The sequence below is a fragment of the Eleginops maclovinus genome, chromosome 24 (assembly GCF_036324505.1).
Source record: "Eleginops maclovinus isolate JMC-PN-2008 ecotype Puerto Natales chromosome 24, JC_Emac_rtc_rv5, whole genome shotgun sequence".
NCBI classification, from domain to species: Eukaryota; Metazoa; Chordata; class Actinopteri; order Perciformes; family Eleginopidae; genus Eleginops; species Eleginops maclovinus.
In genome coordinates, this window is record NC_086372.1 from 8,059,249 (window position 1) to 8,082,465 (window position 23,217).

The window sequence follows — 23,217 nt, forward strand, 5'->3', positions numbered from 1 at the left end:
TTGTTTGTTTGTGCTAAGGTTATCTAGACTGTGAACTACTCTCGTGTAGAGAATAATGAGAAATATTATTATTTTTCCCATCAAATGGACATCAATTGTGTTTCCTTATGGTCAATTTTATTTATTTGTATTTAATTTAATCTATTGCTCTTGACAGGGCAGGGTTTAAAGGTACTTTATTTGTCACATATACAGCTAGTACAGTTTACACAAATAAAAAGTTGATTGTGGTACATAAAGATCTTGATTGTGTTTATTATTTATTTTAGTACAAATGGTTTTACCACTTTAAGTGGTGCACAAGGCTACATTGTAAATACAGGACATTGAGGATTATTATTATTATTCTCCCATCTATTCTGTGATCGGTGATCGGTATCGGTATCGGCAGATATATGATTCCTGTGATCGGTGATCGGATCGGCCCCCAAAAATGCTGATCGGAGCATCCCTAGAATTTAGGATTTATATTTCCTAAGGTATAATAGAACATCAGCAATTTGTTCTTTGAGGCATAAGACCAAAGCGGGTTGGACACATCAATCCCATCATAATACAGGATGATCTGCAAAGCAGAAGGCCTGAGTGAAAATAAAGGGTGTGACCTCATTAATTCCCCATCTCTTATGTCATACAAATATCCATCACCAGTGTATGAAATTCGGCCAAAATAGGAGCTAGACCACAGGGCTAGTAACTTTCAAAAGTTACTAGCCCTGGTGTAAAGTTACTAGACCAAGCAAATCAATGTATGTCGTAGGCACGCGCATCACGTTTTCACATCATACACCACAATTTTCATAATAATAATAATAAAAAAAGCGATTTGGCGGACTTTCAGCTCAGAAAAGATAAAATTGGACATTATTGTTATTTTGTATTTGTGTTTTCAGCTATTTTTGGCATGATTGTATTATCAGTATACTTTAGGCTGGGATAAGTGACAGCGCTTTACATTTTCTTCAAAGAAAAAACACAGCAGATTACAAACAATAATTTATTAAAGTAGAACAACAGACTGAGAACAAGGGACATGAACAATATTAGCAGTGGATCAAACGATCAACATCAGTTCATTTAGGCAAAATGGTAATACAAACCGTAATACTTGCTGTAATAGCAGTAGTAATTGGTCTACAACAGACTACCACAATCATTCCTCATCCTCACCAACAAGACCTCTATCTTCCATCTCACCATCGTCAGAATCTACATTATCCCCCATGTCTGTAAACCAGTCTGAGTCATCAGAGTTTATCTCCTTGGTTTCAGCTTCAACTACTGCACCCCCAGCAGCTTCAGCAACCATTTGAGCACCATCCACTCCGTCAACTCCATCAATCTCTTCCTGCACTTGTTTGGCTCCCTCCAAAGCTGCCATTCTGCCTTTCTTTCTTCCCTCCATGAAGTTGGGTCTGCGATTGTGGTTTTGATTCCACTGGTGAATGGCAGATGATGGATCAAAATCCTTTGTAGGTTCTGAGTGCAGCTGAATTGTCATGAGCATTGTCATGGTGGTAGCCTTCAGTCTATTCCTGTACTGGGACTTGGTAATCTTCATTTGAGAGAATCCTCTCTCATACTCAGAGGTGGCGGCAGGGAGTGATAAGACCAGATCAATTACATGCAGGATATTTGGAAACGTGCTCTTGTAAAGCTCAAACACAGATGGCCAGGACATGGAGTGAATCTTGTTCCCCTGGTTTTCGTACAATGCTTGTTTGAGGGAGGTCCACTCTGCTTCGATTGCACTTACATCTACTCCAACATTGTCGAAGTGCTCCCTGTAGTGGTCGATAATCACTCCAATGAAGTCATCCCCAAAATCATCTTCATGCTCCTGAGGCCATGACTGCATGTCCGCTATTTTTGTAGCTTTGAGGACTTCACCTCCCATGTCACTGAATCTCCGGGCTAGTGAACCAACCAATGCCTCAACGACCTTCTCAATCTGGCCTGAAGAGTGGTCTACCCCTGTTAGGGTCTGACCTTCAAAGGAGTTACAGTCTCCCTGCTGGAGTTTCCGCTGCTCAGGTCCTGCCCTGAAATAGTGAAACCAGCACCAAAACCATCACCACCAAAAATAAAGGCATAAAACAGTTGTGATTTACAAAAGAACCAGCAATAGCAAAGAGCATTTACGTAAATAAGCAAGTGGTTAAACAACTAATTAGAGCAGGAAATGACTTCATGATTTAATGAGCAATGTATCTATATTACCGGTCCTTGAATTTGTTGATGCTGGTCATTGTGGCCTTCAGTGCTTCATGTACATGATAGGTACAAACTTCTCTCTGCTGCAGCGTCTTCGACAGTTTGGAGAGAACGGCCAGAATGTCACTTAGGAAGTGGGCAAAAGTCATGGCATCTTTGGAGCGCAGCGTTTTCAGGAGACCTTTTGCCTTTGCTTGCATACCACTAGCTGTCCTGGTGGTGGCAACCTGCAATTCATTTAATATTTTTTTTAATTTCAATTTACAAAAATGTATTTCAATATGTTGCCACAGTGGATATCAGATGATATCATTCATGCAACAGAAAATTCATCGGGCTGTTAATAACATGTTATTATTATCAAATGTCTTACTTGACTGAGATGAAGAACAATTGCACGGTAACCACGCAACATGTTTTGCAGTGCTGTGTGGGTATGGCTAACCCAGCGCGTTCCTCCAACTCGGACAGGCCAGATCTTGGAGATGTTGGTGGTACTGAAAGCTGCCTTCAAACCAGCGGCCTGTTTAGGGATCCTGTAAAGCTTGTACAGAGCATCCAGGAGGACATAGACTTTGATGAACAAAGAGGCTTGTTTCATGGCTTCTTTGAAGGCCAATTCCACCCTATGGGCCATGCACTGCACCATCAGTATGTCTCCACTGATTCTTTCCCGCATGAGAGCGATCACCCCAGCCTTTTTCCCGGTGTTGACAGCCGCCCCATCGCCAGCAAATCCCACAATCTTCTTCATCATTTCTTCCTTTGGGATCCCCGGGAGCTTTACAGCTTGCATTATAGCATCATAGATGCCATTGGCATCTGGTTTGTCACACTGTACAAGTCCAAGGAAATTGCAGTGAGTCTTGCCATCCACTGCAAAGTGCAAGTAAACAATCTCTTGTTCAGTGGCAGAGACATCTGTTGATCCGTCGGACATTATTGTGATAAACTTAGCACTCTTTACCTTGTCTTCAATTGCTAGACGGGTGATTTCGGCTATAGCAACCAAAAACTCCTTACAGCTCTTTTCATTTCTGTAGGTGCTGCCGAGATCCAGGCCCTTCTTCTCATCCATCTCACACATCCATTTGAAATCAGAAACTGGTCTGCAGTGCATGGCAAGGGCGTGGGCATTTATGAAGAGTATCTTGAGCTTCTGAAATACTTTAGTATTCAAAGTCTCAATGGTCTTCTCGGCTATGCTCTCACCTTTCTTCTTATTCCTGGCCTCATACTTCTCCTGGGCTTCCTTGTGGCCGTCAGATCGTTGGTGACAGACTAAAGTGTCATGCTTCAGGTTTTGACACCCTTTGACAAAGGAACCTTGACTTCGCTTTCTGAAGATATCCCTCTGTTGTCGGGTTTCAGCATGGGGGCCGTATACAGTTTGACATGGCAGGCAGAATAAAGTTTCACTTTCGTCCACAATCAACCAAGGAAATTCTGCTTTCCATGCAGGCACTACACTTCGTTTCCTTTTAGTGGCATCGTATGCCTTATTCACTTCCTTTAAATCCATTTTCTTTTTCTTTTCAGGTGGTTCGTTAGGCGTGAGACCACACCACTGACGGAGCATGATTTTGCTTTGTTATTGTCAACCTCTCTTGCACAGCATCTATAAGATTGATTGTGAACATGTATTTATTCATTCTTTATACAGTACATTTAATGCTAGTTCTGATTATATTACTACTATTACTCACAGACTTGCAGTCAGGGGAGGCAGAGGAGGCAGAGCTAAATGTGGTATAGGGCCAAGCCCTTGGACTACTAAACTTGTTGACTTGTTATAGTCATTTTTTTTTCTATAGGCCTATTATTATTATTATGGTGGGTGTATGGAGTTTGGAGTTTTTTTGTATAATAATCTGCGAAATCCCTAAGACAAACCTTAAATAAAATCAAAAGTGAATTGGGCCATTACTAGATCAACTGCAGTGAAAACGCAGAAGGGAGGCAAACACAGTAGCTAGCTCTGCCTCAATGAGGGGGACGTGCGAGAGCGCACCAGTCGGGGTTATGCTTGTTCTGCCGTTGATCTGAGCTACGTTATGAGGCTACGTTATGTCTTTGACGTTTATGACCTTGTTCGTCAAAATGGCAGATTTTATAGTGATTAAGATAGGCCTACTCGTAAATCTGACTGAAAGTGGAAGTGTCTGCCTCGCCAGCCACGAACCTCACCGTATGTCACTGCTAGATCTAACATCTCCTCATTGACATCTCCATCCATTTTTTATGTTTTACAAATGATTTAAAAGTGCTAGTTATACAAATCACCCAACATTTAACAGTGTACACGATTAGCATTCAGGCAAACTCATTACAAATATACTCCTGTGTGACCTTAACTTCTAAAACCAAGATTATGTTCACCGTAAAATGACGTGGCTTACCTATAAGATTGAACGCTAACTTTATTACATGTTATCGTGGGCAACACACAGCATGAACCCTACGGGTTATCAGAAGGGACAAAAACATTTGAATAAACAAATTATTAAGACACGAATGCAGCGTGTGCGAAATAAGACCAATCTTATGTTGTGCAAGAGAGGTTTACAATAGCAAAAATAGGTTCGCGATGACAGCCGTAATGCTTGTAATAGACGCTCCGTGCAAAGGGGCTGTAAAATTGCCAGACACACGGGCAGGCAAGTGCATAGAGTTACTAGCCCGGTAAGAAAGTTACTAGACCCGGGCTTGCGGGCGTGTCGTTATTTCGAACCCTGCCATCACTATTGTAAGTTGCAGGTTCATTTATCATGGCAAATATTTTTGGATTAGACAAGAACTGTTCCAAACTTTTTATTAGAGGGACATAATGAAAAACCTTGGATTTAGTTGTTAGAACTCTTTTAACTCCTTTTGTCTGCATTGATGCTGCATAGCCAACACATACTTCTTCAGGTTCCACATAACAAAAGCTTTTTCTGATCATACTATCCTGGAGGTAAGTTGTAGAAACTGCAGCAAGTGGATCTTCAAACTGGTCAAACACTTCCATAGCATTCATCTCAAGTTCCCTGTCTCCATGTTGTTGCAGTGTAGATTGAACTTGGCTCTTTAGGCTGGTCAGTAACATGGCTTGATACTGCTGCATTGCTGCCACCATTTCATTCACACCATTCTGAAATACAAATAAAAGAAATACCAATGCTTTCAAATGTTTTCATGACTAATCACGATTAATTGGCAGCAGACAGGATAGTTATTTTATCCCGGCAAGGCCTTGATGCTAATTTGCTGGCTTGCTCTGCATAGAGGGGCTCTTTGCACCTATCCCCTCCCCAACTAGGCTAATTCCCAAATTGTCAAGACACTTGTTGAACTGGCCTTAGCTGGCCTAATAGCTAGGGCACCCGCTGTATATTCCGGCAACCCGAGTTCCCCATTGTCCCCAACCCCAGGACAATTTACGTTGTGTTTTCATATTTAAATTTTGCTAGTGTTATTTTCTCATTTGCTTGTGTTGGATTTGCAGTGGTTTAATGGAATGTGTTTTCTGAATTTTATTATTATGGATGAGTTTTGCAGATTTGCAGATGTTGGAATTTGTGTGTGTTTTGATCACTCTCTGCTGCTGTACTAAGTGATGTAAAATGTGCTTACAGCATAGTCAACCATTAGCTTACAGCATAGTGTGAGCATGAAGGATAATGATAAATTGACACAAACCTGTGAAAGGTGATGCTTTTCCCTTACGGACATCACTATAGCAGTAGCCTGCCTGGTGAGAGCTGCATGGGGTGATTCTTCCTGTGGACATCAATTAATGAGAACATTGACCAGAAGTCTACATTTAGTAATGGCATTTTAGCAGTAACCTTTATGACCTTACCAAGAAATTCCTTCAATGTTTATCAATGTATGCAGTAACTCAAAGAAAAAATTGGAAGCTCAACTCCTGCGGGAAACGCCTTAAAATCGTTTTTAGTACATTTTCCACAATTTTGGTGGGAAATGTCTACAATAATTTTGATCTGAAGCATGAAGAGAACACTGATCCAATCACATAAATCAAGGCATACAATCTTAGGATGTGGTCTGATATGACCTGAGGCAGGCCTCACCCTACTCAGGACAGCCCATAATAAATTAAGTAAGATCGTACTTAGGGCACTCTTAAGCCTGCACCTCCTATGGTGTTTAATCAGTTTCTTGAGACGGGCAAACTTTTTGGCTAAAGGGCCACACACACCGGGTTTAAAAAAAATTGACTCACAAGCCGGGTGGTGTGGGCAACTAGTTGAGGCCTAGGCAGTTTACATACTGTACAGTAGCCTATGTGAATTTCAGCATTTCATTTTGCACTTGACTCCAGCTTATTACCAAGGATATGATTTGCCTGTAAATAGGCTGCTACTCTCAAACATGCATGCCCACTTTTTTGGTGAAGGAGGTTACCATTCTGGGTAAATAAAGGGGGAAAGAATGCAAGGAATGTAATGTTTCCTCTTCATGGTTCAGACCGAATTATATACTGGTTGAACATGCCTTTTTTACACTGAAATCCACAGAATTAATTTGGGGAATTTACTGATGCGATTACTTTAGTGGATGAATGAAAAACGTTTGAATATCCTGTACTACACACCTTCAGAAACTGATTGGTGAAGTTTCAATTTTGGTAAGGGCCCTCTACAAAGATTTTCACACCTTTTCACAAATCATTTCACATAAGCTCTAGTCTTGACACAGAGTAGAGGTAAGCCTATGTAGGACTAACTGAACGTGTAAAAACAATGGGATGGCTTACCTCAGAGTGGCAAGATATAGAAGAGTCGTCAGCGTTGGGAAAGACAAGAGAATCCTCACATGGGCTAGTTGAGTCGATAACTGAGGCAGCTCTCTGTAAATGCTGAGGTGACCTTGAGATCGTCTCATCGAGAAAGCCAGAGTACATGCTCCTGGTGGTATCAAAAGTGCCAAAATGCTCTACCATTGAGTCACCGAGTAGGGGTTCCACTGTCGTGCGATCTCTTGTCTCCAATTCAGGAGGTCTCCCTGCATGGCATGCTTGTCTGCTAGCAGCCCTGCTACTTGCTGTCAGGTGTTCCCCATGACATCGTTTAATGTGGTACCAAAATGAATTGTACACCCGATATTCTTTGGCACAGCCATTGATCCCACAAACTACACGGAAGTCTGGGCTGCGACTGTGGGTGACATTTATGTGGCTCAATAAGGATTTGAGCGTTAGCGCCACGAACACGTAACATATGACACACCGCCAAACCATGGTAAATGACCTGTGGCAATTTCTTTTTTTAAACAAGCAGAAGTATGGATGAGTCCAAACAAATGTGTTATCATAATGTCATTGTCCATGGTCAAAATACATAAAAACTAACAATGCATTTATCTGACATACTTGAAATTACATTGCAAATAATAAAGTGAAATCAATATCAAGGAGGAATGCAAAGTACATTTGACATTTATTTGGATTACCCACCCTCCCCCTTCCGTTGGGAAACCACTTGGTACCACTCTTTGGGTTAAGGCGCGAACCACTTCTAACGTCTCTGCATTTGGGATGAGAATATTGCATTTATTGAAGAGAGGAAAGCGAACTTGTAGAGAAGAGAAGAAAGTAGAGAACTTGATTTATTGCCACGAGATTCACAGAGATGGAAGATTTCGACGACCTGACTATTGCCACGCTGAGAGGTAAATTTTGTTTATTTCAAATTTCACCATTTTATTCAAATTTTATTTCACTTCAATTTGACATACGCTATTCCAATCGGTAGTGCATCAAGTTCATGCTAAGGCGCTAGTCAGCATGTAAGTATCGCTAACTAGCATATTTATTGTACACTAATGTCTCTGTTGCAGCGTAGCTTGAATGCTATCCTCCCTTGTAAGTCACTTTCGATAAAAGCGTCTGCTAAATGACTAAATGTAGATAGTGAGGTTAACCAGAGAAATTTAAACAGGCTCTGGGTTAGCTAACTAGCTATTATAGCAGGCTAGCTACAGGTACCTGCTAGTAAGAGATGGCACACTAATTGGCTAGCTTAGTGAGCTATCTATGGTTAATCTAAAATAAACTAATTTTTCTGTTTGTGCTTTATACTCATCAGTAGCTAATATCAGCGAGGATACCCTACACACACTGTCAAGAGAGGACATTAGGGATCTCTTCCCTGGTCCAGAGCACTTTCTACATACGTAGACATATGGCTCAAAATCCACGTGGAGGACCAGGTAAGCAGTAGCACTTAACCACTGGAGGGCACGCCAACTTTTCTCTCACCTAGGGTCTCGCATGCCTTTAAGTCCTTTGCAAACTTAAGCAGGACTAACAAATTACTGTGCCGAATATAGTAAAACTATACTATATTAGTAACACTATACTACAATAATCATTATTAAATTGTTTAATGATTATTATACTTTTGTTATATGATAAGTGTTATATTTTATACAACACCTTAGTTCTTTCGACGTTTTTTCTGAGACGTTCCATGAGTTTTCACTGACTTTTCACAGCTAGACTAATAGTAAATCGCTCAGCAATTCAATGGGAAGCATTAAATAATGGAATGTTGGTTACGTGGCACAGAAAGTTGTCCATTGGAAACGGAACCATTTTGTTCATGCGCTAAAACGAATTAATAATTTGATCAATAATTTTTTATGATTAGTTGTTGGTATAATAGTTGTATAAAAGCAATATAGCGCTCGTGCGAATGGTTATGGTAAAGCATATCCCCACGGGTGTTGTAGCCTGCGGCCTCGTGGCTACGGCCGAACACCACCCGTGATGATATCCTTTACCAACGCTACTCGTGCTATATAGTTACATTTTATACAACAATTGGGTTCTTTCAACATTTTACTTATACCACCAACTGGGTCAGATTTATTGTCATTTGCCTCCAAATTTCTGCCAGGTGTTAAATTTTACACCTGCAACTTTTTGATCTACAACTGATGCTGAAAAAAAATTGATGGCCCTTAAGTTCATATAATTTTGTAATCCCAGCATTGTATTCAACTGCATGTTATGTTTTTGAAATATCATAAATAATGTCATGTTTAATCAGTCACAAGATTATTTGATCCTGGTAGCCTACAATATCTTGGATATTAATTTAGTACTGAATATGTTAATGTCTGAATATCTTCACTGAAGTTCTTATTTTATTATTTACAGCCGCATGAGGGCCACTCTGCAATGGCTTTGCCATCAACTGCTCCTTGTGATGTGGCGTCTCCTAGCAATGTTTTAAAATTCTCCAGTATGGAATATGTTATATTCACTGATAGTGAGCTTGAGCAGGTGAGGCGAGTATTTTTTGAGAAGCAGAGACTCGGAAAAGAACAAGAAGTCCGTTTGTCGAAGGAGCTTTACTGCCGCCTCGTCAGAAACACGATGACAAATATGATTGCCATTGCCCGAGCATCTGAGGATTTCCGTTATCCAACTAGGCATGAGGTGACCTCCATGGCTAAGCGCTTAGTGGAATACTACCCAATGATTAAGGATGACTCCTCAAATAGTGTGTGGGTATGTACCATAGACTGTATATATAGATGGACAGAGTGGCTCCATTCAGCTGTGTTCTATAGAATTGAAGCAACCGAGGCGACGCCATCTTTGAAAATTTGGAGCCAGTTCGAAGTACGCTTGCGCAGTAGAATCTGAAGCATGCGCAGTGAAGAGGAGGTCGCGATCAGACCCGCCCACTCATCGAGTGAAACACGCCCCTTATCGAGTGAAACACGCCCCCTTCTCCATCCGTTCCCCACCACACACACAGGCCGAGTCCGACTCTCTGGGGCTAAACTGGCTGAAACTACAGTGCCCAGTTCGGTCTGGGTATTTGGATTTTCTCCGGTAAGTGTAACGTATGTAAAACAAACATACATACATAAAATAAACTGACAATATACTGACAATGATTAGACTAGTTCTATCTTTAAATAAACTGACAATATACTGACAATGATTAGACTAGTTCTATCTTTAAATTAATAATGCATAGTACCGCTGAATGCTGAGGTAAATTAACCTGGTAACGTAACGTAACAGATTGCCAACTAGATCGCTATTCCTGGCACAATGTCAAATAAGATACATATGTAGTGACTCTAATATACATAATTCACCTCCTTCTTAAGTGTGGTTCTACACACTGTTGTTTCATGCCTGTAAGTATGACCGTTGGTTTATGCTTAAAAGTACAACTGTAAAAAGGGATCGTGGTCCCTTTAATTAATCTGTGTTTACGATGACGTGGAGCCCCATGCTTGTTGGTTTACAGGACAGCGCCATCTTGTTTTGTTTTAACTTTGACTGTGTGATTAAACGAGACACGCATTCGTGTGCTCAACTTTAATGAACGTCTCCTGCTTTTCAATACGATCTCCACACATAAATAATAACAATAATAACCATCCTTCTACCTAATGTCACTAAGAATAATGTTATTTGTTAATTTCACCTCATGTATTTCACAGAGCACGTCAAACACCCTCATCGCAAAGCCAGCTGTGACAGCTGTCATTAAATATTCAGCCTAGAATATTTAAACGTTAACGTTAACTTTTTTCTCATTAGAAATCTCGATGTTTCGAGCGTCTTCAACATACAAATCTATCTGTTTTTCGTTGGTATATGACCATAATCCTTTCAAGGATGTCCGAAAATCTATAGATTACTGTCAAATTAAGTTAACTTTCTAACGTTAGCGGCTAAGCTATCGCTACCGTCATTTTAATGAGTTCGCTAGCTAATATTAAGTTAATATTCACTTACCGAAAAAACTGCACAGAGCTCCCCTGAGATGGCCTGTTAGTACAATCAACAGCACAACACGACATGACTGTCAATATATAAATGTAAAGTAATAACAGCAAATAAAACCAATATGAGTTGCCTGACAAAAGAACACCACTACAGCCGAGCCTACAGCTACTCTGAATGAAATGAAATGTTGAAGGAGGTTGCAAGCGGCTGCACTGTCAATCAAAGTGTAACCACGCCCCTTTTATATTTATTAAAATAACATTAAAGAAAATAATTTCTCGGGAAAAAGAAAAATGGTGTGATGTGAAGCACCTTGAAAGCTATTTTTTCGAATAAAAAGTTGTGGATGCAAAATTTGTTTTAGGTGAGAAAAGTGACATAGAAAGTTGGTTACTTGCCCATTGAAAATACATGGGAATGGGCGGAGCTACGCATTGTACTGCAGCCAGCCACCAGGGGGCTCTGGACTAGCGCTTGCTTCACTTTTAACGGACGAACCTCTGTCCATCAATATATACAGTCTATGGTATGTACAAATTCTTGTCATTACAGTTTTAGACGATGAAAACGACGTTGCTTTGCCTGTCTTAATGAGATTCATATCTTTACAGGAAGATGTGTTTAAGAGACTCATGAAGAGACTTTCAAACATAAAAAGTCCTGTGAAAGGCAGAGCTCCACCTGCCAAGAAGCAACGCCAAGATGGAGAGGCTGATGAGAGTCTTAGCTCTACCTGTAATGATTACGATAACGATTCCTGCGCATCAACAGTTATATTGGAGACGCCACCCAGGACGAGTACCCCAAAAAGGGACAACCAAGTACCCCAACCTGGGGACAGCGAAGATGAGCTCACACCTACAGGTATTTTACATTTGACTTGCATTAACTATTTAGATTAAGTGGGTTTCAGGTAATACAATTAAAGTTGTAGGGTGCATTTTATTGCACTACAGTCTGTCTGCATTGCTGTCTTTTGTTTCCTTGATATTTGTTTATTCATTTATTTAGATCAGGGGTTTTCAACTGGTTTTGTCCCAGGGACCACCATTCGGACTAGAAAGCAATCCGCGGCCCACTGATGTGCCTGCGCGTGCGCGTGTGTATTTGGTGTTACATGCATAGCTCAATGCATGAAACATGAAAGAGAGGCCACGCAGATTTTATAATAATAAAAGTAGATTTATTAAATTAAATTAAATTAAAGATTATTTTAAAGAAAGAATAAAGAATAATAAAGTGTTGTGCAATTCAGTATTGGGAAAAGTAACTAAAAATGTCATGCAAAGTCAGTCTAGGTGTGTGACAAAACAACAACGGAGAACAAAAATCCAACAACACCGGAGAACCAAAATCCAACAAATGAAGACCAAGGCAGCCTCAACTGCTGGCTGGTCAGGGCTTTTATAACCCAGCCAGGACAGACCTGTCACCAATCACCTGCTGTAGAGACAGAGAGATTGAGAAAAGCAGAGAGAGATTGAGAAAAGCAGGGAGAGAGAACAGGCTTACCATTAACACAGGGCGGGGCCTAAACCCGCCAGGGTCGTAACAGTGAAAACATGGGAGAATTAGGCCTACCTGTCAGTGTGATATCTGGGCGTGGTGAAGTCCACACAGCCTGTCTATTCGTGGCGAAATGGTAGACAGAGACAGTCTCATGTCATTCTCTGGATCAAGCCTAGCCCTGTACTTATTCTTTAAGTACGCCAGTGTAGAAAAACCACTCTCACACAGGTATGTGGTTGGAAAGGGCAAAAGACACCTCATTGCTTTTGCAGCAAGCTGTGGAAATTCTGTCTGGCAACTTATCCAGAATTTAACAAGGGGCTGTGTGTCGTACATATGCCTCCTGACAGAGTCTGTGGACATCTCAATCAGCTTATCCTCTTCCACAGCCGTCAGACTTGACCCTACTGATGCATCGTCACTGAATGGGAGCAGGATCCACTTGCTGTCACGGCGCCACTCTTCCGAATCAGTGAAGTACTTTGCGAATTGACGCACAAGCTTCCTCAAATGCTCACATATAGTGTCGTTGATGTCAGTGCTGTCAGGGTATTCCTCAACTGAAGGAAACATCGCCAAGTTATTGCTCTCCACTCGTTCGATCCACTTTGACATTTTTTTCACAAATGCGTCGAGCTTCTCGTAGAGCTGCATGACGTTTGCATCTCTCCCTTGCATGGAGCTGTTCAACTTGTTCAGCTCTGCAAAAACATCTGTGAGGTACGCCAGCTTAGTTAACCAGTAACTATCGTTGAAATTGGAAGCCAGATCAGAATGCTTCTCGCACAAGAACTCGTAGATAGCTCCGCGTAGTTCAAACACACGGGCGAGCACAGCGCCGCGAGACAGCCAACGCACCTCTGAATGATAAAGGAGAGAGCTGTGTTCACTTCCCAAGTCATGGCATAGGGATGAAAACAGGCGTGTATTCAATGCGTTTCGTTTTATGAAGTTGACCGTCTTGACAACGACATCAAACACACCACTGAGCTCAACACTGAGATCTTTGGAGGCGAGAGCCTCTCTATGAATCAGGCAGTGTGTCCAAATTACCCCCGGAGCCACCCTCCTTACATGCGCAAACAGTCCAGTCTTGCTGCCACTCATGGCTCGGGCCCCATCGCTGCATAATGCAACGCACCTCTGCCACGAGATATTGTGCTCCGTGAAAAAATCGTCCAGTGCTTTAAATATTTCTACACCGGTAGTTCGCCCGGGCAGTGGTTTGCAAAAAAGAAATTCCTCGCACATAGTGCCACTGTCCTCGTATCGCACAAATGTTAACAGTTGCGCATCATTAGTAACATCTGTCGTCTCGTCGATTTGAAGGGAAAACAGAACTGTCTGAAGTTTTGCCATCAGCTGGTCTTTGACATCATTTGCCATTTCCCCAATTCGTCTTCCGATTGTGTTGTCTGACAACGGAATAGTTTTTAATTTGTTGGCACATTCTTCGCTTACCATAGCTCTGCACATATCTATGGCTGCTGGCAATATAAGCTGCTCTGCAATGGTATGGGGCTTCTTACTTTTTGCAACCCTGAGAGCGACCAGATACGATGCTTTCAGTGCGTTTTCATTTATTTTTGCACTCTTCCTCATGGTAGCCTGCTGTCCTTTGAAATCACGCAACATCTGTTGCATGTACTCAACGGGTTTGGCCTTCAAGTGGACGTGATGCGTCTCCATATGCCGCGTAAGTTTCGACGGCTTCATAGCTTCATTACAGAGAATTGTTGAACATACGAAACACAGTGGTACCTCCTCTCCTGCTCTGTCTGTCGTCACTGTGAATCCATATTTAACATATTCCTCATTGTATTTTCTTTTTCGTCTTTTTTGCGAAGTTGACGCTTCGGAAGCCTGTCCTTGCCCTATCGTGGCGGCCTGTCCCTCTGTCGTGGCAGCCTGACCCTCTGTCATGGCAGCCTGTCCCTCTGGCACTTTCCTCACTACAAAACGATCCATTGGTGCTAGATATATAGCTAGACTAGTACATATGTAACAAATGTTTGCTGTACTACAACCTATCTTAAAATACTCTCGTCGGCTATGCTTATAAATGTATGTCAACTTTGCTCGCAAGACTGTACGTAATGAATAATAAGTGAGGTTAGCGACGCAACTCATTACCATTAGCGAATCACAGGCTACCATAGACTGGATAGGCGCAAGGCTACATTCTGTCAGCTTGAATTTCCTTTATATTATTTTAAACATATTTTTCACGATATGTAACGGTATTCTGGAAATGTGTTGAAATATCAAAGCGAATTTATATTAAAAAAAAACAATGGTGAACTGATCAACATAGGCTCTTGTCACGGACCACATGCAATGCCGCCGCGGACCACCAGGGGTCCGCGGACCACCGGTTGAAAACCCCTGATTTAGATGAATGCAAAGTTTGACATGCAGTCATAATTCCATTAAAATCACTATTTCCTACTCTAACAGTGTTGTCATCGTCATGACAATGTTTACATCTACTCACCCTTTCCTATGCTCAATTTTTCCGTGTGTTTCCATTGAAAACAATAGAATTTTAAGTGATCACAAACTTTTGACAGTGTATGTTTGTGATGAGCAGCCATTCCAGTGAAATAAAATGGAAGGCCTGTATTCTGCATTGGAAGCCCATCATTGGCCTAATTGAACTGGCTCTGTGATGGCAAAAGTGAGTGCTTGTGCTGTAATATTTTGTTTCTCTATTCTTCGCAGTTCCTGATCTTATGGATAGTGAGAAGACGCAGGCGCGGCATTATCGCACACTGCTGATGATGTTTAAGTCGAAGAAGCCAAATAAAGCTGCCGTCTCACAACTGCTCAACCTAGAGTTTCCAGCCCGTAGAAAGTTTATCGATTCGGATACCATCAGAGAGCAAGATAGGCCTAGCAAGATACTGGAGGCCTACCCTTGCTTCCGGGATCTTGACCATGTAAGACAACGTTATCAGCCCTACAGCTCTTCTCTCTACCCCCCCCCCCCCCCTCTTCTCTCCCCTTCTCTTTTTGTCTCTCTCTCGGCCACCCTTCTACTCACTTTCCCTCTTTCTCTCTCCATCTGTCCACTTTTCCTCTTACTCTTTCACCTGTTTGCTCTCCCCGGTCCTCTTTCTATCTTTCTCTCACTCTTTCTCCATCTCTCTCCCTCCCCTTTCTTTCTCCTTCATGTTTCTCCCCCTCTCTACCGCCCCTTTTTCATTTCCCCTTTCTTTTTTCCCCTTTCTCCTTCATCTCTCCCTACCCTTTATCTTTCCTATCACTCTCCCCCTCTTTCTCTCATCTTTCTCCATCTCTAGCTTTCTAGCTTTCTCTCCCTCTCCCCTTCATCTCTCCCTACCCTTTCTTTCACCCCCCCATTCTCCTTCATCTTTTTATCTTATCTCTTTCTTCACTCTTTCCCTCCTTTTCTTCCTTTCTCTGCATCTTTCTATCCTCTCTTAACCCGGTTATTACTATTCAAACAGTAATTTGGTGTTCTTTTTCTTTTCCATTTCAGATCATGGATGAGTTTCGCCGCGTTGTTGCAATGGACAACGTTGACTTTTTAAGAGACTTGAGAGAAAGATGGGAGTCATTTTATTCCAAGGTCCAATACTATGGAGTGGTGAAGGGTGCAATGAAGCCCCCCCAGACCTTGGACGGCGGTGAGTTATATGGTGTGGTGGGTTTAGCGATGGGAATATTGAGCTTAGTGTTTATTTCTAATATCTGATTTTTTCTTTGTTTTTGATTTAGTTGAACATGCCATCGCTGTCTTCACTGCTTTACCACGGCTCTTCCAATCAAACTCAAAGGCACGCAGCCAGATGGAGGCGATTTTCCACATTTTAACGGTGCGTCAAACATGACTCATGATTCCTATGTTAAGGCCGGTGTACACACTTTCAAGCATGCTCACAAACTGACATCAATTGCGTATAAACCAGTTGGAGCGCTTCAAAACAAACATGAGCGAAACGGCAGTGATGTTTAACGTTGTCCACTTTTTCTTTGCAGCCCTCTGAGAATCCCGAAGCTTTCCTGCGCACACAAACATTCCCAACTGTCCTGTTGGGAGAGGAGAACTGCCTTCTCGCCATTGGAGCAACCACACTGTGCACGTTTCCACGCGAGAAATTTTATGAAACAATCCTCTACCTTATGGGCTGCTACTATGTTTTTCATCTAAGGTATCCAAAAAACATCTGCACACTCCTGTCTGTTATCCAGACTGAGGTGGTCGGGGACTCGCTGCACAGTGGCGATGTCACCCCATCCTACAAGAAAGCCATTGGAGAGTGGCTGGCCTTCATCGGATGAATTAACACTCTTTCACATGTCCCTATTCTATCTTTCTCTCCCTCTTCCTCCTCTTTTTCTCTTTCTCTTTAATCTCTCCCCACCCCCCAACCTTTCTCTCTCTGTCTCTCTCGGCCCCCTCTCAACTCTCACTTTCCCTCGTTCTTTCTCCATCTCTGTCCACTCTCCCTCTTTCCATCTTTCGCTTCCTCCCCTTTTTCTCTTTCTCTTTAATCTCTCTCCCCACCCCCCAACCTTCTCTCTCTCCCTTACTGTCTGTCTCTCTCGGCCCCCTCTCAACTCTCAGTCCCTCATTCTCTGTCCACTCTCCCTCTTCCTATCTTTTTCTTCCTCCCCTTCTCTTTAATCTCTCCCCACCCCCCAACCTTCTCTTTCCCTGTCTCTCTCGGCCCCCTCAACTCTCACTTTCCCACGTTCTTTCTCCATCTCTGTCCACTCTCCCTCTTTCTATCTTTCACCTGTTTGCTCTCTATATCTGTCCCCTTCCTCTTTATATCTCTTTGTCCCTCTTGCTCTCATTCTCTCACTCTCTTCTTGATCTCTCTCCCTCCCTTTCTCTACCCCCCCACCATAGCCTAATTAAGCATCATGGAGACTCGTTTTTTATTTTTTTTAGTTAAATTTTAAAAACTTTTATGTTAAACTGTTTGAAAGTTTGAGCATGATCCTGATCAGCTGATCCTAGTGTATACATTGTGTGTGGGGGACGACTGTGCATACATTATGTGCGTGTGTGTGACAAGTAAAGTAAATGCAGACGGAGAAAAGGGGGGATATTGGGGTTTGTTTTGTTTACCCCAAAAAAATGTTAATGTTACTGTGTGTAAGAAATTGCGAGACAGTGGTGTTGCCTTTTGTGGCATGTCTGGCCTTCATCCTTCATCCTACTCTGTGCAGTTTGTGAGCCACAATAAAAGCTTGAACTGCATTCATGGTAGCCCATATTGTCTCATTTCAAGATAAATAAGAAACCATGTTCTTCTCAATACAAGAGAGAATTTCTAAGTAAGCATAATAAGCTAATTTTTAGAGGCTAATATTAAGCAAAATATACTTATTTACAGTTTTTTGATTCAAGACATATTGTCTACTGTAAGCAAATTTCCCTTGTTTCCAGTTACTGAATATGAGCTATATGGTCTTATTTTAAGTTAAAGGTTGGTCTAGTTTTAAGAATGCAGGTGGCAAGAATTTCATGCTAACTTTGAGAATTCTTACCAAGAAAAAAATGCTTACCCCATTGGCAGATTTTTTTGCTTGAAATGCATGATTTTAACCTCATTTTGGGATTATTTTTCTTGTTTCAAGAGGGGCATTTTTTGCAGTGTAGGTCCTTGTTTACAGTGAAATATAACTAAAAATATCGATTTTGTGTATTATTTTTTTCACATAAACACATTTTTCATTATATACATTTAGCATACGTTTCCTTTTCATCTTAGTTAGAAACAATTTTAAGTTTCAAAATAAGTTTTCTTTTCTTAGGCCTAACAAACAAATAAATAAACATAATCTTAGCTGATAGATTTAAGATAAAAATGTGTGATATAAGTTTACTTTTTTTGTGTGTCATCTGTCTGTACTATTGTATGCTTTGGCAACACTGCTTCTGGAGTCATGCCAATAAAGCTTCTTTGAATTTGAATATAGATGCTTCCAGTAATGCAGTGGTCTTAACCCTTTTGTTCAAATCCATGCTCCTGGAGGCCTGTAGTCCTAGTTATTTGTACAAATATTATATTTAGACTGAAAAGTATTACTTTATTTTTCAAATATCAGAAATACCTTATGGCATAAGCCCTGCAAACCACTCACACACACAGACATAAACATAGGAGTGATAAAAGATTAAACTGATATTTAACATGATAGCTTTGTTTTTTGTGTTTTGCAGTGCATTCCTGTAACTGAAAATGGCTCCACATCTTCAGACGATGAAAATGAGTCTGACCAAGATGAATTCTTCACACATGAACTGCCACAGCAACCCTGCTTTTTTTTCATTGAGGAAAAAGACTGGCACATACTGCGAAGGAAACAGCAAAAACATCGCTTTAAAACGCTAAACTGGACAGCTGTCATAGCTAAGGGAATTAGGGGTGTTCATCCCTACTGCAGTTTTGCTTTTAAGAATCATAGGGTGAAAGCTATTGGCTCGCAAAGAAGAGGTCCAGTCTTCTCATGTTTTGGATATTGTCGTTTTGATGACTGCTCTGTTGAGGTTGAGGTGGAAGTCAAAAGTGAGTCCTCCCTTAAGGCAGATGTCTTATTCAGGGGAGACAAAGTGTTGCACAACACAAAGGAGATCAAAAGAAGACCTGTGCGGGCTGACGAAAGGGATGCCCTGGCAGATGCCCTGCAAACCAGACTGCCAAGGAGTGTCCACATTCAGAACTTGGCTAAACTGGACGAGTCTGTTGTGGCATCTGGTTGCAGGGACCAGGTTCCTGCAACTGGTGTGCTCAAAACCATCTCCTGGAGCAAGAGGAGGGACCACAGAAGACACACGAGTGATGTGATCAGTTTGATGAGGATGTTCGAGGAGGAGTCTGGCTCATCGGAAAGAGTCATTCAAAAAATTGTATCACACCCAAAGAGTGTCATGCTGTGGTCGGACAACACTATCAACCTTTTCTTTGACCGTTGCAAAGAAGACATCGTTTATTTGGATGCAACGGGCAGCATTGTCCAAAAGGCCAAAGGGCAAACCTCACCATTTTATGTATACGAATTTGTCATCAGACATCCCTTCAAAGGATGCTCCCCTCTCCCTGTGGCCACTTATGTCACAAGTGACCACACAACAGCTTCAGTCTCGTTCTTCCTGGGGTCATTTGTGACTGATGTCATGAAACTCCACGGAAGACGTGTGAAGACAAGGCCAGTCATGTTGGTTTGCGATGGCTCTGTGGTACTTCTGCAGGCCCTTTCCTTCAATTTTTGTGGCTGGAGTCTGCAGGAGCTCCTCTGCAGATATTTTGACTTAGTGACCGGTGAGGGACAGCAGGACTCAGTGGGGTTACCCATTCTGCACCGCTGCTTGAGCCATGTGATGAAAAATGCCAAGGACCTTTGCCGAAAGCAGTGAGTATTTTCTGTACATTACAGTAATATGCAAATGAATTCTAACAGAAGAACATTATGAATCCCTAATACTAATTTCACCTTTTTTATTTGCAGTGCCTCCAAGCATTACCACCTGGCCATGCATGTGTTTGGGCTGATGACTCAGGCCACAACCCTAAAAGAGCTTGATGTGGCAGTCATCAGTGCTCACACTGTATTTTCAAGTTCTCATAGCGGCACTAATGTGGAAAAGCATTTCAAACATTTACAAATGCTACTATCAAGGTCAGGACAGACTAAGATGGACTTCACGTCCATTGAAGAGCAAGACTTTGCGGTATGTTTTTGTCTTTGAATTAAACTCAAAAATTGGAGCTGTACCAGACTCTAGGGTTTTTAAGACTCTAGACTTCATAATTTTTGTGTGACACGTAGATCAAAGAAACACTAGATTTTATATTTGTTATTTATTGACAGAATGATGTTGGACCAACACCATTCCAGCATCATTTTGATAGTCTGCTTGAGAGGGAGGAACTCGAGAAGAAAGGTGATCCCAATGTTTACTTCAGCCCAACCTTCATCCCAACACTGCAGAAATACTTTCTGCCCCAGGCTGCTCTGTGGTCTGGATTACTCCTGGGTTAGTACCATTTATTTTTTGGTGCTTTAATTTTTATATCTTTCAGTGAATTAAATTAAAAAGTATTCTTAACCCTTTGTTGACTGCCCCGAACATTCCATTTTTTCCACACTTGATGACCTCATGGCACAAATAACCTTACTGTGTGGCCATACTACATGGCAGAGATGAAATATACACACCATTGTAATCAGAAGAAAGAGCACTTTAAAATGGTATAAAACATAAATAATTATGTGTAAAGGTAGCATAATTATTTTTATAAATATGCTCAAAATTAATCCGAAAAAATCATAAAAATTACAGATTTCAACAGAAATGTTATTTTTTCCCTAATTTCTGTTGTAGATAGGGAAAAACATAGAGTATATGACAGACTAGCAAAGTTGTCCCCTACTCAATGAAAAAAAACAGAATCAATTTATCATTTTCTGCTCAAAAGTTATGGTCAATTCATTATGCCCTGTACGTTTGCAGAAAATTATAGAATCTTTACAGAGTAGAATGTCTTCACTGCCCAATTTGACATTTGACCTCAAAATCCAGACAGAATGGTCAAAATAAGTTATTTTGGCCATATATCAATGAGACAGAGCTATATATGGTATGTTTCATTATACTTTAGGACAGGTAATACAAATCCTTCTGGAAAAGAAAGTGTTAACCTTTTAGTGACCGCTGAAAATTTACACCTAAAAAACCCAAATATGTACATTTTAACTTTTTTTTTGTAAACCACCAAAACACCCAACATCAATTTTGATGGTATTTAGTTGATTTATTTGCAAACATAAGTTATTACAAAACATATTGCTTAAGTCATTTTTTTTTAGATGTGGTAACTCAATAAAGAAGTGCAATTATCAATCACGAAAAATAACAATCAATAAACATAAGCAGCAATGGACAAAAAGTCAACCATCAACTAAAAAAGTGCTTCTTATTTAGGATGAAAAGGCATGTCAGTCAATCAATAAAATCTAATAATAAATGTAAATTCATTAGTAAGTGCATTTCCAATAAACAATCAATAGTAAATGAACACTCAATGTCAGATCAATGGTAATGGGAAGTGCCTCCTGTTTTCATGTGCAATAAACAATACTTTCTTGTCAATCACTATAAACAGTATCAAAACGTTCTTCTTATTTATATTTAACAAACAATACAAAATCAATCAACAGCAACGGTCAATCAACAATCAACTAAGACAGTGTTTCTAATTGATGATGAACAATCATGTAAAGTGCAGTCAATGAACAATTATGACAAGATAAATCAACAAAAATCAAGGAACAAAACTAATCAATTTCTGTGTTCACAATTCATTTTTGTTTTTATTGCTCTTTCTATGTTCATAATTCTTTGTATGCCATACTTTAAAACAATTCTTGTCTTGAGTTATGTGCAAGTAGACCTGGCATTGAGGGGCATCACATTTTGTAACAACCTTGAGTGCTTGTTTGCTGGTGTCATAGCAGACTCTACAATTTCTCTTTGTATCAGAGACAGAAGGAATGTGATCAGATACAAATTCCCCAGGGTTTTGTACAGAAGCATAAACTGGGGGCTCTCCATACTCCTCAAGGCCAGCCAGCTGCCGGACAAGCTCCTCTCTGAATTCGGTCACAGAATACTTTTGTGGTCGCTTGAGCGCAGCTACATCAGGGTTTGCAGCCCGGTGAATCTGGAACAATATGAAGCTGTTTACGACAGCAATATCCATCATATGAAAGAAGAGAGTCTTCCACCATCGCATGCACTTTCTCAAGGCTGTGCTCTGCCCAATAAGCTGGTCAGACCGGTCAACCCCATTCATGAAAAAATTGTAGTCATGTATAGCCTTGGGTTGTTTCACTCTAATACAATGCCACCTGTGTGCGAATTTTTCTCTCCTTTGCACATGCAGGAACTCATTTGCTGAGTGGATAGATGACAGAAGGGTCACAGGCCTATTGTCCTTCCACTGCAATGCCAAACAACAGTTATCGCGGACCCACCTCATAGCTCCCCTATCTTTCCCTTTCACCCACTGCTTCCCTTTCTTTACTGAGTCAGGGAAACCTTTTCTGTTTTCAGCTGCAGTCCCACAAGAAGGCATCTGGAGCTGAAACAAGTCCTTTACTAGTTTTGGGGATGTGTAAAAGTTGTCAAAGTACACATGATACCCCTGGTGTGCAAGAGAGCTACAGAGTCTCATCACTACATCATACCCCAAACCATTCTCACTAGGTGCAGCATTAACATTTCGGCCAGTGTAAACGTCAAAGTCATAAGTATAACCATTCAAACTGTCAGCTAACACCCAGAGCTTAATTCCCCACTTTGTGGGTTTGTTCTTTATATACTGGCGAATACCAGACCTATGTTTAGATTTCACCATTCTTTCATCCACAGCAACATGCTGGAATGGTTGGTAAAGTGCTTTACACGTCACCTTGAAAGTCTCTAACAGGCCAGTGATTTTACGTAGTTTATCACGCTCATCTTCAGCACCATGATCTACAACATGGAGCATTGCCATCAATGCTTTGAACCGGTCTCTTGACATTATGCTGCGTGCCCACAGGCCATGGTACAGGGTTTTGGTGCTCCAGTATCTGTAAAAAGAACTAACTGGGACAAGGCCACAAAACATTACAAGGGCCATCAGTCGTGCCAATTCATCTGGACTGGTTTCTTTCCATGTACCATCTGTGCCACCATAATAGGGCTT

General features: G+C 41.2%; 2 protein-coding genes and 1 long non-coding RNA gene across 3 annotated transcripts; all 3 read right to left on the reverse strand.

The window, feature by feature from the left end:
• Positions 1-836: 836 nt before the first annotated feature.
• Positions 837-3,746, reverse strand: LOC134860613 (zinc finger protein 862-like). Its single transcript, XM_063877374.1, has 3 exons — positions 2,588-3,746; positions 2,221-2,441; positions 837-2,042 (listed from the first exon to the last, which is right to left on the reverse strand). The coding sequence occupies exons 1-3, from the start codon at positions 3,734-3,736 to the stop codon at positions 1,154-1,156; spliced, it is 2,259 nt and encodes a 752-aa protein (XP_063733444.1). The 5' UTR covers positions 3,737-3,746; the 3' UTR covers positions 837-1,153.
• A 1,485-nt stretch (positions 3,747-5,231) lies between these two features.
• On the reverse strand, positions 5,232-7,392 carry LOC134860719 (uncharacterized). Its single transcript, XR_010165297.1, has 3 exons — positions 6,977-7,392; positions 5,896-5,976; positions 5,232-5,347 (listed from the first exon to the last, which is right to left on the reverse strand). It is a non-coding gene; the product is annotated as an uncharacterized LOC134860719 (long non-coding RNA).
• Positions 7,393-11,982: 4,590 nt separating this feature from the next.
• Positions 11,983-14,879, reverse strand: LOC134860671 (protein FAM200A-like). The gene is made up of 2 exons (XM_063877440.1): positions 12,560-14,879; positions 11,983-12,421 (listed from the first exon to the last, which is right to left on the reverse strand). Exon 1 carries the CDS (start codon positions 14,642-14,644, stop codon positions 12,563-12,565), a length of 2,082 nt encoding a protein of 693 aa, XP_063733510.1. The 5' UTR covers positions 14,645-14,879; the 3' UTR covers positions 11,983-12,421; positions 12,560-12,562.
• Between the last annotated feature and the right edge of the window lie 8,338 nt (positions 14,880-23,217).